The sequence below is a fragment of the Poecilia latipinna genome, unplaced genomic scaffold, assembly GCF_001443285.1.
Source record: "Poecilia latipinna isolate Pla-1442-1.1 unplaced genomic scaffold, P_latipinna-1.0 Scaffold990, whole genome shotgun sequence".
NCBI classification, from domain to species: Eukaryota; Metazoa; Chordata; class Actinopteri; order Cyprinodontiformes; family Poeciliidae; genus Poecilia; species Poecilia latipinna.
In genome coordinates this window covers 128869-147331 of record NW_015113606.1, presented here as the reverse complement: position 1 = coordinate 147331, position 18463 = coordinate 128869, and the positions used below count along the sequence as shown (strand labels likewise).

The 18463-nt window shown below is 38.1% G+C and overlaps 3 protein-coding genes across 11 annotated transcripts in view; all 3 read left to right on the top strand.

Annotated features, from left to right (window-relative positions):
- The first annotated feature begins 157 nt into the window (after window positions 1-157).
- catip (ciliogenesis associated TTC17 interacting protein) lies at window positions 158-4413 on the top strand. Of its 2 annotated transcripts, XM_015050438.1 has the most exons (10): window positions 158-466; window positions 500-776; window positions 889-1074; window positions 1173-1228; window positions 1876-1962; window positions 2245-2415; window positions 2507-2631; window positions 2761-2837; window positions 3969-4036; window positions 4172-4413. In XM_015050438.1, exons 1-10 carry the CDS (start codon window positions 284-286, stop codon window positions 4358-4360), a joined length of 1419 nt encoding a protein of 472 aa, XP_014905924.1. In that variant the 5' UTR covers window positions 158-283; the 3' UTR covers window positions 4361-4413. The 2 variants fall into 2 exon arrangements, with proteins under 2 accessions (XP_014905924.1, XP_014905923.1); XM_015050437.1 differs by having other exon boundaries at window positions 158-776.
- Window positions 4414-4975: 562 nt separating this feature from the next.
- Window positions 4976-12427, top strand: casp8 (caspase 8, apoptosis-related cysteine peptidase). 8 transcript variants are annotated; one of them, XM_015050444.1, is made up of 11 exons: window positions 4976-5334; window positions 5812-5883; window positions 6029-6156; window positions 6248-6423; window positions 7344-7449; window positions 8022-8169; window positions 9680-9738; window positions 9834-9948; window positions 10079-10206; window positions 10973-11340; window positions 12102-12427. In XM_015050444.1, the coding sequence occupies exons 3-11, from the start codon at window positions 6049-6051 to the stop codon at window positions 12262-12264; spliced, it is 1371 nt and encodes a 456-aa protein (XP_014905930.1). In that variant the 5' UTR covers window positions 4976-5334; window positions 5812-5883; window positions 6029-6048; the 3' UTR covers window positions 12265-12427. The 8 variants fall into 8 exon arrangements, with proteins under 8 accessions (XP_014905930.1, XP_014905929.1, XP_014905928.1 ...); XM_015050443.1 differs by having other exon boundaries at window positions 5812-5920; XM_015050442.1 differs by having other exon boundaries at window positions 5812-5920; window positions 6026-6156.
- A 1441-nt stretch (window positions 12428-13868) lies between these two features.
- tmbim1a (transmembrane BAX inhibitor motif containing 1a) overlaps window positions 13869-18463 on the top strand; it is an 18186-nt gene continuing 13591 nt past the window's right edge. Inside the window, exons 1-2 of the mRNA XM_015050424.1 lie at window positions 13869-14122; window positions 17923-18240. Coding sequence (XP_014905910.1) covers window positions 17928-18240 — 313 coding nt within the window. The 5' untranslated portion in view covers window positions 13869-14122; window positions 17923-17927. The remainder of the gene's footprint in view (window positions 14123-17922; window positions 18241-18463) is intronic.

Genomic DNA, 18463 nt, shown 5'->3' with positions numbered 1-18463 from the left:
ATATATATATATATATATATATGTAGATGCTTCATTTATGTTTAATTAAAAGCAAACAAGCAAAAACAACAACAACAACAAAAAAAAACAGACCTAATACATGAAAAACTCTGTTTCACAGACTGTATTTCCGGATTCTACTGCGGCTGCGCGTTGACAAACGGCGTCGTTACCATGACAACCCAAATTCGTCTCCGAACAGAAGCTGGAGGGTACGACGCAACTCAACCGTTGTTCGTGAGGAGTTTGTAAAAAGGCTGGAGGGAGAAAAAGCGATACATTAATGGAGTCGATAATGGAGGAGGAGGATGTTCCGACAGTCACTACAGAGTCCCAACCTGAAGGAGAGTTGGAAGCTTCAGAGGAGGCTGCCGCTGAAGAGTCCAAACATGACGACGAGTTAAAAGCTTCAGACGAGGTTGTCCCTGAAGAGTTCAAATATGAAGAGTCAAAAGCTTCCGAGGAAGCTGTCGCTGAAGAGTTCAAAGTTTCAGACGAGGCTGTCGCTGACGAGTTCAAATATGAAGAGTTAAACGTTTCAGACGAGGCTGTTTCTGAGGAGTCCAAACCTGAAGAAGAGTTCAAAGCTTCAGACGAGGCTGTTTCTGAAGAGTCCAAACCTGAAGAAGAGTTCAAAGCTTCAGACGAGGCTGTTTCTGAAGAGTCCAAACCTGGAGAAGAGTTCAAAGCTTCAGAAGAGACTGTCGCTGAAGAGTCCAAAATTGAAGCAGAGTTTCAAGCTTCAGACGAGGCTGTCAGTTTCTTGACCTCCATAGGTGAGTTTGACATTCAAACTTCCAGTTATGTATTAAAAACAGCAAACATGGGGTGGGAAAACATTACTAGAGGTGTTTGGTGGTGTCAGCTGTGGCTTGTGTGTTCTTCCAGAGCCCGAGGAGCTGCAGAAGTGTGTGTTTTCAGAGACTCTGATGGTGATGTCTGAGAGTGGCGGCATCCTGGGGGAGTTCAGTGTGTCTGTGGAGTTCACCCACAGAGCCCTGGAGCCCTGCGTGATTCTGCACGCTCGGAGCCACGGAGCTATCGACGGCTCTCCCTGTGGAACAACGGTGACTGGTGAGATCAGTTATCCATCAGGTGATCACTGATGGTTCCATGTGTGCTTTGTTGTATATTACTGTACGTCTTCTCTTCTTCTACTATTGACTATTAAGCTTATCTAACCGCTGATCTGGAGGTCCTGGAGGAAGACTACCATGAGTATGTCAAGGTGAGCCCTTTAAACATCACCTCCTTTCAGGGCCAACCCAAACCTCTTTGGGGCCCTGTGCAGATTTTCATTTGGGTCCCCCCACAAACCATACCAACAGTTGAACAACAGATGCTCCATCATTTCTAGGCCAGCCTAAGTGTGTAACATACCTATTATTAGCGTAATTTGTTATTAGGTTATTAGCGTTCATGGTACCGGTGTTATTATGGCTATTGGTTTTAACCTTACAGGAGTAGCAAACTAAAAAATAAAAAAATTAATAAATAAATTGAATTTTGAAATCCTGAGTGGTATTTAAATGTGCCACATTATTTTAACTATTTAAAAGTAACATCAGCAGACAAACATATATTTCCCAAACAGTGGCAGCAGCCAATACCAGGAAGAAATTAGCTTATTATTTGTGTACCAACACAAATAACGTGTTAACTTGTAGCTTTTCCATGTGTAATAGCATTTAGTTGACATTATTTAATGTTCTTTTTTTTTATCACGCTTGTTTTTTTGCTCTTGGGGGCCCCCTGGTGATGTGGAGGCCTTAATCAGCCGCTTAACTTGAATGTCCCTACTTTTAATAACCAAACTGTTTATAGCAAAGTTTATTGTTTTAACAGTTTGCTTCTCCTTTCTAAAAACTCATTTAGCTCGACAGTTACAATGTTGAGAAGAGGAGTCACATGGTGCAACGTGGCAAACAGATGGTGATCAACAAATTCACCGCCATGGGAGAGGTAAAAATGAACAATGTCGCTTCCCGTGTTTTCAGTGCCTTTGGAAAGCTATTCATACAGTTAAACCTTTACACATTTTGTCATGTTAAAACCATAATTTTCAAAACATTTCTTCTGTTTTATAAGACAGAAGACATGCCAAGTGTTATGAATAGTTTTGAAAACATTTTTAGCATCAACCCGTCTGTATTGACACCTGGCAGACAATAGCATACCTTCTGTTGTCAGATTACCTTTGGGTGTATTTCTTCTTGGTGTGTGTGTGAATGAATGTGAGCGAAGGACGTGACCGAGGAGGAGTGTGTGTCTTATCCCATGTCTGTCTTGTGTGGCCTGGTCACCGAGGGATCCAGCATGCTGTTGATGCGTCTCATGGCTCTGAGGAAGAAGGTTCCAAAGAACATGGTCTTCATCATCTTGGACCAAAGTTTACATATAAATCAGACCACTTTTGTAAGTAACTACAGCTGTGCGCGTGCACCAGGAGAACGTTGGCATGTTGGGGTAAACTGTGATGTTTTGCTCTGTTTTGGTGCACAATCAGAGTGAGCTGGACGTGAAAGAAATGCAGGTTCGCGGTGAGACCGTGGAGGTATTTGGGCTTGAGAGGATGGTTGGTTCCGCTGATGCCGACCATTCCACGTGGCACTGCTACTTCCTTGATAACGGGTGAGTTCGTGACTGTGAGTTTGACTTGCAACAAATAGGTTGCACATGTAAAAACTACTGTTAAAAATCGTTTTGGAAAATGATCTAATTGAGATTTTAGTTTACTTGAAATGTGCTTTTTGTTATTAGTTACTTGGCCAGCAGAAAACAGGTGGGATCTCCAGTCACAATGAAGTTTATACAGGAGCTTTCAAAGAAAGGCAGAGGTAAATAATTAAAGTGTTGACACCTTGTTGTAGTTTTGCTGGTTTCGTACACAACCTCTTCCATTACTTTATGGAGCTAATGAGCCGTTCTTCACAGGATGTTTTCATGCATGCTTTGTCAGGTGATAAAAGAAAATCATTTTCCAAGTCTTCTGAAAGGAAATTTGGTTATGTGCTTCTGAAAAAAAGATATTTCAACAAGAGCCCTCTCAGTTATTTTAGTTTTGTCATAATGTCTCAATTTTATCAGATTCCAGTTGTTCTATGCTGGTATCAGAACCACAATTAACAGAAACAAGGTGTAAAAAAAACTTCTTAAGACACAGGTAAATTATGTCACATTTCATTATATTTATGATTATCTCTTAATACCTGAAAATACAGTGTACTCCTGCCCATTTGCAGTTATGTGTTTGTGGATTTGCAGATTTTTCTCTGAACTTCCAGTTATTTGCAGAAAATTTGCCTATTCACACATTTTTCCATGTGAACATTTTTAACATATTCACATATTATTCACATATTCTGCAAATATGTAAAAAAGAAAAATAATGGCCTAAATTATTATTTTAAAATCATTTTTGCCAAAAGTAATTTTTGGCAAAAAAACAACAACAAAAAAAACAAACATAAAAATAAAACACCTTCTTCTTTGCCAAATATGTTTTAGGCAAAAATAAAAATTACTTTGGGCAAAAAAAGACTTACGCCTTTATTTTAGGGAGGTGACAATATTTAAGATATAATAAAGAAAATTCGACTTCAAAAGCTTATATACCTAGGAACAATGGTACTTGAATTCTATTGGCTACCATTTGCAAAATACCCAGTCCAGAACTAACTGCATAAATGCAGTGCTGTTTAAAGAAAAAAAAAAATCCCTCTTACAGCTTTCTTCTGTTTTTCTTTTTTAGGTCATACTTCAATGTTTTAGATCATCAAAAAACTTCAATATAAATTACTTTTTCACAGCATTGGTACACAATACTTTAACAGGTACAAAAATGAAGTAGAATGGGACAAAAATTTAATGCATGGATACAAAATGACCCTCAGACCCTAAAATATCCCATGCAAAGAAGAGTAGTGTTGACAGAGGAGTCATCTATGTTTGTTTTCTCTCTGTGTCAGGTCGTATGAAGATCCCTCTGGTGTGGCAGGAGGACATGCAGTTGTACTCTCTGTATTTGGATAAAAAGGTACCCATGGTTTGGTTTTTACAAAACAAAAGCTTATTATCGGATGCTTATTTATTTAAAGTCGCTCGAGGTAATCACGAACCTTCCCAACAAACAGAAGAGTATTAATTGTATCCCCGTTTCCCACCGTGGCAGGACTTCCTGAAAGCAGAACACAATTCATACCTGAGGGAGCACCCAGAGCTCCGAGCCCTCCTGTCCGATTTCATACAGGACTTGCTGATTGTGAAACCGGACAACATCTTCCAGTTTGCTCGAGAATACTTCCCTCCTTATTCCACCTACCATTCCCCGGAGTCTAACCCGAAAACCCCCTCACCCTGAAACACTTTAACAGGAACATCACCCACACCTAAAAACATTATTTTATTACTCCATGCCCATCAATGCTTTTATGTATTTCATTGTAATTTTTAATTAGTTTACCTTATTTGTTCATGTCGTGTTGTATTTTTAACATAGAATTTAAGGTATGAAGGGAAACTTAAAAATTGCAGACTTGCAATTTTAAAGTTGCCTTTCTGAATTTATTTTTACTTAAGATGTAGACCCAAGAAATGTTTTTAACCATTTAAAAACGTTTCTATTTAAGATGTGCCTCAGATACGACACACTTTCTTGGTAAAAAAAATGTTGGAACTATTTTCCCACCTTGATAATTGCAATAAGACCATTCTTGTATATAAAAATGTTAATACTATTTTTGCTTTTACTTCAGACAGCATGAACTAAATAAAAAACTTTGAAAGAACATTTTTTTTAAGGATTTTTTTTTTATTCATGTCTGAAGCAAATGCCACTCACAACATGGCGGCGAACTTCACGTACTTACTGAACGTTTCTGCGTCTTCTGCCCCGCTGATTTCGCAACGCAAAAAATAAAGGAAACGCAGATAGTACTTTTAACATTAAAAGCTTGGAGTGTTTCGGTGAATATTATGAGCGCTTACCAAGCATTCTAAACTAAGTTGTCGTAGACTAATTTTCTAAGAATAAATAAATTAAAAAGAAAAAATAAAGAACGAAAGCGTCACGTAGTTTGAAGAAAACGCGGCAGGAATCACAATGTTGAATGATAATGACGTTCTGCTTACCGCTCAGTCAAAACATGCGCTCATTTCCTCTGAAAGTGAAACAAACGCATTTCACTCAGCGAAAAGCTGCTTTAATAACCACCACCCAATTTGGTACTTTGTGTTTTTGTTTCGAGAAGAAATCCCCCCACCAAGTTATCAACTTCTGAAGAGACTTTTCTTCTTTTCGACGCTTTTATTTGACCTTGTCAGCCGTCGGCTTCAGTGAGTATGTTAAACTTTGTTCATTTCAAACTTCGCCACCGCAGCTCTCCTGGGGTAACAAAGTTCTTAAAAACTTAGGTCATGACAGGCAATGATACGTAATGCGGTGTGAAAACCTTTTCGATCATTGAAATAGTTTATTGTTTTAGTAAGAACAATTTAAAGTTTGTTTTTTTCAGTGATGACATTATGACATAAGCTGAATTGTTATATGTGTAATATTAATGTAAAACATAAAATGTCTTATTGATTTAAATTAGCAAATTACTTTTTGATCAGTCATGAACTACATTTTTCGTTGCCCTTTATTTAAAGACACACTAACAGAAGTACAAAAATAATCAAGTTACATACCAAAAAAAACAAAAATCCTTAACAGCCTCTGTCTACTATGATGGAGTTAATTGCTTTAACACGGAAGTACTCCTGTTTTTCTTTCCAGTTTAACTGTGCTGTATTTCCATGTAATTTCTCTAGGAGCATACCAAAGAGTTAGTTCAAGTCAGAAGTTACTAAAAAAAAATCCTAAAGTCATTCATCACAGAAAAGGGGAGTCAGTATTGTCCTCACTTGCTGGAATTTATCAGTCTGATGGAAATGAAAGACAATTTTCCTTTTGGGACCTTTTTACAGATACTCTCTGATTATGTTTTTTTATTATTATTATTTCTTTTGTAATCTTAATCCCCAGCAGCTCCAGCTTTGACAGCTGAGATGAACAGGCCACTGCTGGCTCGGATTGACGACGACCTGGACTCTAGAGAGGTAGCAGAGCTATGCTTCCTGTGTAGCGATGTCATCAACAGAAAGCAACTTGAGGAGGTGAGCGGCACATGTTTGGAGATCTTAAGTGTGTCTGAAGTTTCTCTCATCATCTATTTGTGTGTTTTTTTTGTTGTTGTTCATCCCGCAGATCAAGTGTGCAAGGGACTTGTTCGTGAAACTGGAGGAGAAAGGTTTCCTGAACAGCACATTCCTCGCTGAGCTGTTCCGCACCACCCGTCGAGCAGATCTCCTCAACATGCTGGAGAGTGACAGCAGAGAAAGGGAGGAAACTGACGCCTGTCCTGCTTACCTGTCTGAATACAGGTAACAAGAGTACTGATGTAGCAGTGTTGATCAGGTTGTGGTTTGTTACTTTGAATATGAGGTGCAGGGTTCCTGCACATCCATAATGAACTTTTCCAAGCTCTCAGGCCTTTACGATTATTTTAAATTTGGAAACACTGATGTTTGCCATGCATCCATGGCAGATATTTATGCTTTTGACACAAACTAAATATGAAATCTTTAAAAGACACGAAGAAGAAATGGAAGTGGAAGACCAGAGGGAAAAATGATAGAATGATTGAAAGAAAAACAGGGCACAAGAAAGGATGGAAAGAAAGAAGGATCCTATAAAGGGCATCAGGGAGAAATGACACAAGAAAGAACGAGAAAGACACCAGAAAGGAGAAAATGAAACAAAGTAATTAGGATACAAGGAAGGGCAAAATGAAGGAAGGGAAGAGGAATAACACTTAGACTGTCTGAAGATGCCAAGTTATATATATTTAGCAATAAATTGTTATTTGTATATTTAATTATGTATTTAAAGGCACACCTGTGATATTTCTGTGTTTTTTTCTGTGTGTTCCGGTGGCCAGGTGACAACATTTTGTTACCAGTTTCATTGTTGTGCCTTTGTGCAACAACAATATAATAAGTCTAAGTCTTATGAAAAACATCAAAAGGCCACAAGGAAGGAAGAAAACAACAAAGAAAGTGAAAAAGAATCAAGAAAGGACAAGAAAGATACGAAAGGCACACATAAAGGAGGACATGAAGGGAGGATGGAAGGAACTAAAGCCAAGAGAAAAAATACAAAATGAAGGACTTAAGAAAGGAGAGAAAGAAAAACAGACACAAAGACCTAGAAAGAAAATACTGAAATCGAATTCCAGACGTTACAACAGAGCTGTATAAGTTTCAACTTTGTTTTATTTGAACTTGTATGCTCTCACCCCAAGGTTGATGCTGTACAAAATACACGAGGATTTGACCGACGATAAGGTGGAAACGTTGAAGTTCCTAGTTAACGATCAGATCGCCAAACGACAACTGGACAAGAGCAGCGTGAGAACACACCCACACAACAGCAAATAATTACCTCAAATCTCTATGTTGTACTTCAGTGATATGTTGGCCTGTCACAATAAATCAGTTATTCGATTAATCACATGATAAATTAATATGAGCTCCCATCATTTTGAATCGCATGATTTATTGTTTTTCTCTATTCTCTCTCTTTCTAAAGTCTTCAGTCGGTCTCAGCTCTTTTTTGAATCTTGTTTTAAAGAACTTTGTTCTGTTTACAGAGACTTCACATTTTATTATATCTAATCTTTCTGTTGTTGTTTTGTTTAGTTTTTTTTGGATATTTAAAATGTAAAGTTCCAGTGTTAATTGCACATTAGAATTTAAAGCTTGCTGGCCTTAGACTGAAAATGTGTCCTTGCATTATTACACACTTGAAAACGATCTCAAAACAACAATATGATTGTTTATTGCAGCAATGTCTAAGATAATTTATCGTCCACCAAAATTTTCTGTTGTGACAGGCTTGGTGGTGGCTGGGGCTTTGTAGTTTTCATAAAATTTGTGAAAATCTAAAAAAAAAAAAATCTTCCTTTCTCTGAATATTACAGACAGCTTTAAATGTGTTTGCTGAAATGGAGAAGGCAGGTCTGATCTCTAAAGACAACGTCGATAAACTCCACGAGCTCATGATCAACACCGATAATGTACCGCTGGCAAAAACTGTCAAAGGGTACAAAGACAGACTCCCTCCCACAGGTAAACATGAGCACAGTGACACAAGTTTTGTGATTGTTAGTTTTGCCTCAGGGTTGGTAGTCAGAGAGCTACCAACCTTGAAACGAGGCCTGTCGTTTCAAAGGCTTAGTTGCTACAGTAGGAATTAGTGAGCTGTCATTGACTTTAAAAATGACTTTAATGTCAAATTGGTCCTTGTGGTTTTCAAAAACAATCTGAAAATACGCTCTTTCTGTGCAGTAAGATGTTCATTTTAAAAGAGAAATCTGGGGATATGTCAATTTTTTTCTGGATTATTTATAAAAAAGAAACAAATGAACATGTCATTTAAGGATTATGATAAGAACAATAGTAGTTTAATGATAAAAATCTAATCTATTATGAGTCAGCTGACATTTAGCTACTGTTTATTAAGATTATAAAGAGACAAAATATAATCTAAATATACAGAGTCTGTAGATTAGTAGTACAGACAACTTATCAATGCAAGGGTATGAATTAATTTTAAGAACTTTGGTAAGTAATGCTGATTCAGAATCTAATAGTTAGCAAAGAAATTGATTGAAAAACCTAAAGCTGTATTTTGATCTGTTTTGCTAAAAGGAAGGAAAGAGGAGGGAGGAAAAGAAACATGGCGGCAACAGATGAAACCAAGAGTTTCAGAACGTCCAAGCCTGTCAGAGTTATTTATCACAGCAAAATTGGAAATATAGTCCCTTATTCTGTCATTTGGACCCTTCGCGAACACGACCAATGCATCCATCTCCTCTGACTCCGGGGAGCATTTAGCTCTGACATACAGTCTTCCAACGTTTCCATTAATGGGTTGTAAAGTGACAGTTCTCTTCTGCCACCAGGACTTTAGGGCTCCAGAGATTCCCAATGTGACTCTGAATGCATCCAAATTGCAGATGAACAACCTCAATGCCCTTTAAAGCCGGCTCCACCGTGGTGTTGGAGAAAGCATTACCCTTGAAATTTAAATGTATTGTACTTTGCGGATGGAAAAACACAGTTAGCCAATGTAAGAGGCTAATTGGAGATTTGATCATTTTAGAAGGAATAACTTTCTCTTCATGGTCAAAAGTTTCTTACTTTCCGATTTTCTGTCACTCAACTCACGTATGGCCAAAGCCAGAGATGCCACATGTGACTTGAAGGCCCAATCCAAAGAAGACTTTTGGTGTAAAGGGTAAAAACAAGTTCCCAAAATCCAGAACATATTCCTAAATTATTACTTCCTACGTGGCATTGGAGAGACTGAACATATCCAGTTATACTTAATCACAATATTGGCGTAGGCAATTTGGAGCAAAAGCCAGGAAAACCTTCATTGCTTTGGAAACGCATGATTTTGTGAAAGTCATTCTAATAACTAAACTAAAAGTTTATTTAAGCTACTTAAACTTAGCTTAAAGGAACTAGCCAGGAAAACAGAGTGCTTGTATATGAAAGACCAAAGTACAAAGATGTGTTTTATGTTGCTGTATTTAAAATAAATGAATACAATTTATGTCTGTTTGTCTTTCAGGTCCAGGAGGAGGCGTTAACAATCATAGTGCACAACAGGAAACGATGCCATCTGAAGACGTAATTAACTTGGAACAATCCAAGTTGCTTCTTCTACCATTTGTTCGTTCTTTTCAGGCCTTTGTCTCAGCTGGCTCTGTGCTTGTGTCCTGTAGATAGACGAGTTCTACAGTCTGACGCAGAATCCTCGAGGTTGTTGTGTGATCATCAGCAATGAGGACTTCACGGGCTCTAAATACAGAAAACGTCTTGGAAGCAAAATGGACGACGGTAGGTTTTTCTAGTTTTTTTAATAACTTTCTGTCCTGATTTATGCATTTGCATTAAGTTTCATGTGTTGCATATTGCAGTCATGAATCTAAATGTGCTTTGATTTGGATTTTTCTTCTATGTGACGCAGAAAATCTAAGCAACCTGTTCAAACGCTTCGGCTTTGTTCCAATCATACACACAAACCTGACAGCTGATAAGATTACAGAGATGCTCAAAGAGCTGAGCAAGAGGGATTTTTCTAAAGAGGATGCCTTGGTAAGGGATTTTTTTCTTGCATACAACAGTTTTTTATTTATGTGTTTTAAATTATATAAATTACATACACTCACATCACTAATTTTATTAGGTGCATCTTACTAGTATAAGGTAAACCCCCTTGTTTAGAACTGCCTTTAATGTCAATAATGTAACTTTTATAAGAAAAAAATATATATTTTTACATATTTGTTAAAACTTTCACCATGTCGTGACAGTTTGTTACAAGACTGGTAATCTGGGAAAAGATTGGTTTCCTGCACCTCTTCCCTAAGCTGCTATTGCCTTTTGAAGAAATGTGCCGACAAAACAACCAATCAGAGCTAAGGGAAGGGTCCTAGTGCATTTGCTACTGACAGCGCTAAGACCCGCCTCCTGGCACTGATTGGTTGTTTCTAGTCAGCGCTGAGAAGGTAGAGGAGTTAAATTTTTTCACAGATTATCCGTCTCATACCATACTATAATGATATAGTGCCAGTTTCAACAATTAAAAAAAAATTCAAATGAAATGTACATACTGCAGCTTTAATTCCGTAAACAAGAAACATTCCTGAGAGATTTTTGGTCCATTTTGACTTGATAGGATCACACAATTGCTGCAGATTTGTTAGCTGGATGTTCCTCTGTTCCAGCACAACTCAAATCCTCTAAGTTTATTTGATTAGTTGTTACCGTTTAAGCTAAACTTACCTAAATCCAATTCAAACTTAGAGATGATACACCTTAGAATAATTCCCCCCGCCCCTTCCTTCTTATCTTCTCTAAGGTGGTGTGTGTGCTGTCCCATGGAGAAAGAGGCATCATCATTGGCACTGATGGAAAGGAAGTGAAACTGGACAATCTGTTTGATCTGTTCAAGAACGTCCCCTCCTTGTTTGGGAAGCCCAAGCTCTTCTTCATTCAGGCATGTCAGGACGAGGTGCCTCTGACGGCAACTCAAAAGACAAACGAGGATGAGCAATCCAAAGAGACGCCATCCGATTCTGTCTTCTCGGATGCAAGTTGTCCTTCTAAGGATGGAGACATTTTGATTGGCATGGCCACAGTGCCTTACAGCAAAGCTTATCGGCACACAGAAAAGGGCTCCATATACATCCAGGTACTCTGCCAGGAGCTGGAAAATGCAGCTAACAGGTGAGATGGTTTTATTGTGGTAAAGTATTCGCTCCAGTTCACACAAAGGCCCGGTATAATTTTTGAGTGATACCGCCATAGTTGGATTTTAAGCAACTTAATACAGGTTGAATTTGTCATTTGTTGTGATTTTATTGTTTGTTTTTTATGGAGTAGTCTGTGGAAAATTAGGAAATGTAAAAAGAAAAACCCACAAAAAACAAAAAATATTTCCAACACTTAAAGCCACAGGTGAGTCTAATCTTTATGGAAAAATGACAAACACCAAACAAACAAATTTTAGCATGAATACATGTCGGTATGCATTGGTTAATATTTTCTGTTCAATCTCTTTTCATCTTTTTAATAAACTTTTTCTAACACTCCTTAAGTAGGCCACTGGAAACAGTTTTTTAGTGACCTAGCAGTCTGTAAGTCAGCCATTAGTTTACACATAAAAACATATGTCTTAAAGAAAAGTAGTAGATGTAAGGGATGAAGTGAAATAACTGGTTTTAAGCTATGCATTAAGGCGCAAAATGGTGGACAGAACCCGACCTGCCATTTGCTGACCCTGAACATAGTTGGTGTCCACTTGTAAAAGTTTAGCCAGTTTGCGCAAAGAAAGCAGTCCAGAAAAATCTACTTTAAAATGTTTCCAGTTTTCCAGGTTTGGAGCAACCTTGGTCTTCTTGACTATGTTTTGGTGGTGTGTTGTTACGTTGTATAAATCAGGTTGAATAATTTTTTTATTTGTTGTCTTTTTCTTGATTTATTTACAGCCCAAAGAGAGATGACATACTCACCGTCTTAACGCGTGTGAACAGGAAGGTCAACAACCATTTTATGATACGCAATAAGCAGATGCCAGAGCCCAAATACACTCTCACCAAGAGGCTCGTCTTGAGATTTGTTGAACTGTCCGGAACCGTGCCTACGTATTAGATGATCTGATATGCGCTGGATTCTAGTTTACAAGTGTGCATGGATACGAGTCTTTGAGTTTCTGAATGGTTCTGTTTGTTAGGTGAATTTTTGCATTTTGGTAAATCAAACATAAAAGTTGTCACAGATTCACATATTTTGAAATTTATTAAATAAATCAAGAAGAACATGAAAAAAAGGTCTGTCTTTGTTACTTGTTTCATTCAAGTTTATTGTAAAATTTTTATAATAAACTTAGTAAAAAATCTTATAGTAAAAAATCTACACCACAGGCCAGACGACAGGCAGATAATTTGATAAAAGGGTTTGTGGAGCATGTCAAAGTCTCAGGAATGCGCTCATCAAAAGTGATGTGTTTAGCATTTTAGGTTAAAGATTTAAAAAAATGTTTTGATCACATCCATTCATGAGTGAGATTTCACGTTTTGTTCCATGCTGTACATCATTCTGAGGGAAACCAAGACCTTGCAGGAGGCACTGTGACATCAGAATGTCGCACTCTGGTGTCACGGTTCCACACTGTGACATCAGAGTGTGACATTGCGATGTCAGTGTCTTTATGATGTCACAGTATATCTATGATGTCACACTGTCCTTGTGATGTCATAGTGTATTTGTGATGTCACAGTGCCCTTGTGATATCACAGTGCCTTTGTGATGTCACTGTGTCTTTGTGATGTCACAGTGTATTTGTGATGTCACAGTGTATCTGTGATGTCACATTTTCTCTATGATGTCAGTGTATATGATGTCATAGTGCCTCTGTGATGTCACATTGTCTCCATGATGCCACAGTGTCATACTCTGATGTCAGTCTCACACTGATGTCATAGTGCCAGTAATTTGAATATAAACTTCAGGTTCTAAACAGTGAGAAAAACAATGCATAAACTGCTAAATTACTTGCATTTCTCTTTACATTAATTTTATTTAAATGGTAGACATGGCAACTACGATGTCTCACTTGGGTTTTGCAACTGCATTTGCCTAAGAAACTGAAATGAGCATGTCATATTCCCACATACAGAGCTACAGCTCAGGTTAAGACATAAGTAGGGTAAAAGTTTCATAAATCACAACTGTGTTTTCAATCACCTTCTGATTAAACAATTTATCCCAGGCTGGTCTTTCAATTATGTTTTTATTATGTTTGTCTTAATCCAAAGTGAATTAAAAGCCAGTCCAAGAATTTAATATTTTAAGCTACAGATGAACAAATGTAAACAATGTATATGTAAATCAGAAACTGATTTCAGTATCTTTACCCTGTAATGTTACAGTAGCATTACAGAGCCTGTTTGGCGAGTGGTTGTTCCGCCCCCTAGTGGAATTGTACCCTGGGTGGTGATGAGTCATATAACCCCATATCGAGAAGCCTTAAATTGTATTTGATGGATTTTAAGCCTAATTACAACATGGCATAAACTATAGAGTAATAATAGATTCACAGGTTTATACTTAGAATGACTCAAATCGAAGCGTAAAGTAAAAAGAAATCAGAGTCAGGAATATTGTTACTGCTGTTGGAGGTCAACGAAGGAATAAACCAGGGTGGGCTGCTCTGAAACAAACCTGCTAGTGATAATGTAACTGACCCTGTGTCGAACATGAGGCCCTGTTGCTCCCTCTGCGGGTGTGTATTGGGTGTGTTTCACAGATTCCTCCGGACTCCACCCAGCAGCCGTCCTCGCTCCACAGTTCGTGGAAAACCTTGTCACTGTTGCTACACATCGGCCCGACTGCTTCTGTCTCGAGGGCTTAAAAGCGACCTGTCTCTTCTGTAAAAGGACCGGAAGTGAGCACCTCGAGGGAGACAAACTGTGGGAATATAAGAAGCAGCTGGACGCTTCATAATTCGGTAAGTTGAACCTCGTAGTTTCCATGGCAGCTAATGGGGCCTTTTAGGGCTGCATATTCACGGTGGAGTCAATTTTGATATGGTGAGTTTTCTGAGAGACAGAGAGAGCGAACAGCGCCTCAGTGATTCACCTGAAAGGCTCGTTTGTTACTTCATGTTTGGCTCTCCGAATCAGGATGGAGGAGGACGCTCGAGCCTTCCGACTCAAACTTTATCAGCCATGTTTTTGTCCCACGGTTCAGTCAAAATAAAGTCACTTAAGATGTTATTCTTTCGACCAGCAGCTGTTTAGTCTCCTTTCCTGAAACCGTTGTGAAATAGATTTAATGGCTTCATTTTGCTTCTTGTGTGAATTTATCTGTTTTCCACCAACGTTTTCCCCTGACACGGGACGTACCTTTTGGTTTTGATACACGTTTGGAGTCAAATATTCATAGAACTGGTTTTTGTGAAAACAATAGGGCTGGTTTCCTAAAGAGCCACAGTAAGTCATGACATCATGACTCTGAGCCAGTATGCTGATCCCAGTCTTAGATTAGACAACACTTTAGCAGAATATCTTTATTTTTGAAAGAATTGCAAACAGATATAATTTGAGTAAATACATGTAATTTTCTAATAATTTTCATCAAATTAAAAAAAAACCTCTCCAAACCTCACTTTTAAAAAGGTACCCAACATGCTAAACCATGAATTACCTGAGATTAAAAACAGTATTTTGAAAGATGAGTTTGGTTTCTCTAGCTGCACCCAGTCCTGATAATTACCCTTACCTAATCTGTAGGATAAAATATGTATAAGTGGACCTATCCAACGGTGTTAAATAGGCTGAAAGATTTGAATGAAATTTACATTTGTCAGTCTGAAAAGAGTTACAGAGCCATTATCATCAAAACATGGAGGAGTGGTGAATGTCTTTGGCCTCACTGACCTTTCAGTATTACTCTGAGAGCACATTGAAAACTCATCCAGGAATTCACAAAAGAACCTGTGACGGCTAAGGAACCACAAGTCCACTTGCCTGAGTTGGGGGAGAATATAGCATCTATTTATATAATCCTGGAGGTGAACGTCCATTCATCAGTTTCTGACCCTAAGCGGGTTATACATCAGGACCATTATTCAAAAGGTACCAGTAAATCCACCTACGAATGGCTTAAAAACAAGAAAATAAAGGCTTTTAGCCTAGTTGGTTCACTCCATAAAGGACACAGAGGTGGGTGGAGTACCCAAAAATTGTACACGAGTAAGAGAAGAACTACTTCAACAACATCCCAACAAAGCTGGGGAGTGTTTGTGACACAGAAATGAACTTTTTCTGACAATCATCCAAAACACAAAATGCATAATTAGTTTAAAAACATAAACATAGAGGTATGTCTTTGATAGAAAAACTTTTTATTTTGAATCTCAAATTTGACACTAATTGGTTTGACATGAAATGTAAATTCAGGTTATAGAAAAAAAACATCTTCATTAATGCCTTAGATATTGCTACTCCTCATTCATGAAAAAAACTTCAACTCTCTATAGCTGTTTGTTAGCTATAGCTAAAAACCTGGACAATAAAAATAAAATTTTTCCTGTGTTAATTTACCTTTAACACAAAATAGATTCCTGTTTTACTAATTAGTAAATTGGTAACTAGTTTCCTAAATTGCTTACGAATCCGTTAAATTAGTAACTATACTATTGAGATGACATTTTGTCATTCCAAATAGCCACTTTCCAAATATTGAAAAGATCAGATTTATTTATTAATTTAGGCTATTTTTAATCTTTCCATACACATGTAAAAAAAAAAAAATAGGAAAAACACAAAATGCTTTAATAAAAAACAAGGACAAAACTAGTGCAGAAATACTCAAGCAAAATTTAAGTTCCTGTCAATGGCAACTAAAGTGTAGATAGAAGCATGTGCTTCTTATTTCTATGCCTAAAGCAACATCACAATAAAAACATTGCCATCTTTCCTGGATATTTTTCTTAAATAAATCTCCAAGAGTCTGTAGACAAACGTGTAACGACAACAACCATAATCCAACCTACTTGTAGTTGATTGGAAAATTATTTCTGTACGTTTTCTTAAATTTAAACACAGTTTTAGCAATTATTCCACACCAGAATCATTTGTATGCGACGTTGTAACACAGTAGCCTTAAAGATTATTGTTTTGACTGGATATTTTAATAATCTTAGGAAACATGGCTGATCTTTTTTTTTTTTTTTTTTTAATATTTAATCAGATTGAGGAAATGGATTTTATTGGACGGGAAGTAGGAGAGTTTTCTTTTAAATGTTGCACGTTCGCTTGTTCCCGAGTCATCATGACTCAGAACCACATGACTTCGGCTTATTGTGGTGCTTTTATTTAAAAAAAAAAAAAAAAAGACAGAAAACCTCATGAAATACTGACTGATATGGTTTGCAACAAGTTTGAAGCTCCGCCCTGTTGCTCAAACTCGTCTAGAAGCGAAACCTGACGCTCCTCTCCGTCTGATTCCAGGAACCAACCAGAACAAGCTGCAGCTCTGCAGCTTGTTCTGTGACCGCGCTTTTCCAATTCCAGCGACTGTTTTGTGTCCGGTGGTTGCCTGGCAGTGCACCGTGATGTCACGACAGCTGTGTGTGTGTGTATTTTCCCCCTAAAAGCCCTGTTAAAAATGAATTTAGACGCCAACATGTAAATAGGAAAACCACCCACTAATCTGTTCTTTTTAATAGGTGGCTCTGCTTGTTAGTTTAAATGATATTTCAGGCTTTGCTAAATTTTTCCCCCCTTTTTTAAAAGATTTTATTGGAGGTCCATGTGTTTTTAATTAACCACATGCTTATTCGTGTCCACATCCATTAGGATGTCGCTCAGCGTGTTGAAGTGTTAAATAAAATCTTTACACACACACACGCACACACACGCACGCGCACACACACAGTCACACAGCTGGGCTTGAGTTGGACTCTGTTTTTTATCAGTTTATATCTAAGTATTTGGATTTCCATGATTAATTTGGTCCGTAGGGAAAAGCAAGGATATTATTAGTGTCTTAATAATGTAGCAGGGTCTCATGGGGGAATCCACCAGGCTGATGGGTTACAGGCCTTCTCGTTAAGGCCGGACTTTGTTCTGCTTTCCTCTAAAGACAGAGAAGAGAGGTCTGAGGAGCGAAGCACAGTCTGCTTCTAGTTACACATGAACGTCGGCCAGAAAGGAACGTTTCTACATATAAAGAGTCGCTGAAGTTCGACTAGGTAGTTTCAGTTGCTGTGTAAGTGAACTCCCCCTCCTGATAAAGCATATATGAGAGGAAGAGGGTGGGAGATGTTGTGGTCATGATAAAGGAGGAGGGTAGTGTGCTAAATTTGGCTTATTCACTATCAACATCATTGCAGTACCATATTTTTATAGCATCACACAGGTCTAGAACTGGACAATAATTTGGTGTTAATGATCTTATGGAATTTTTGTTTTTCAAGATTTAATATCTTGGAAATGTTGATTGTTTTTTTTTTTTTTTTTTTTTTAAGGTTTGGGTTTTCGTATTTCAGAGTGATGTCAGCTTGACCGCCATCTTGTTTGACAAGTGTGTTTTACAGCTTCTGTTCATTTGGGCTTTGAATTCAGGTCAACCCTGCGACGAAATAAGACTTTTTTTTTTTTAATCACAAGAATAGTTATGATATTACCAGAATATTATGAGGATATAATCAGAATAAAGTCGTAATTTTCTGAGACCTCCACAGTGTAAAAAATAACAACAAACTACAATGAGGATTCTTTGATTCCTCTTCCTCCTCAACAGGCGTCATGTCCAGGTCAGACTACCCTCCAGGGTATGAGAACTCCCATGGTCCGATGTACCCACCTCAGGGCGGGGGCTACCCGCCTCCACCTTCTTATGGCTTCCCCTCCTATGGCGGTCCTCAGCCGGGTCAGCCTTTCGCTCCCTATCCAAGCGACCCAAATGCCCCTCTCTACCCGGGCCAGCCAGCGGGGTATCCTGCCGCTCCGTACCCAGGACAGCCTCACCCTGCAGGACCTCCAGGATCGGGCTACCCTGCCCCACCACCAATGCCTCCAGTCATGCCCCCCACCATCCCATCAGGGGTTCTGAGCTCAGGTAAGGGGCCGTTTATCTTACTGTTGTCCTGCAGAACATGCAAAGCATTTTACTTCTTCGAAATTGTCCACAATTTATCAGCAACACAAAGCAACCTTGTTGAAACTGTGTCCTTTAAAGTCTTAAAATGTCTTAAATTTATAAATTAAAATTAGGGCTGTTGTAAACGAATATTTTAGTAATCGAGTAATCTATCGATTATTCTTACGATTAATCGAGTAAT

What these genes read in the sequence shown, in the direction of transcription:
- casp8 (XM_015050444.1), top strand. Translation starts at nt 6,049, where the DNA reads ATGAACAGGCCACTGCTGGCTCGGATTGACGACGACCTGGACTCTAGA. An exon ending in GACAACTGGACAAGAGCAGC is followed by an intron (nt 7,450 to 8,021) that starts GTGAGAACACAC and finishes TGAATATTACAG; the next exon opens with ACAGCTTTAAATGTGTTTGC. An exon ending in AAACGATGCCATCTGAAGAC is followed by an intron (nt 9,739 to 9,833) that starts GTAATTAACTTG and finishes TGTGTCCTGTAG; the next exon opens with ATAGACGAGTTCTACAGTCT.
- catip (XM_015050437.1), top strand. Translation starts at nt 284, where the DNA reads ATGGAGTCGATAATGGAGGAGGAGGATGTTCCGACAGTCACTACAGAG. An exon ending in CTGTGGAACAACGGTGACTG is followed by an intron (nt 1,075 to 1,172) that starts GTGAGATCAGTT and finishes TTGACTATTAAG; the next exon opens with CTTATCTAACCGCTGATCTG. An exon ending in ATATAAATCAGACCACTTTT is followed by an intron (nt 2,416 to 2,506) that starts GTAAGTAACTAC and finishes GTGCACAATCAG; the next exon opens with AGTGAGCTGGACGTGAAAGA.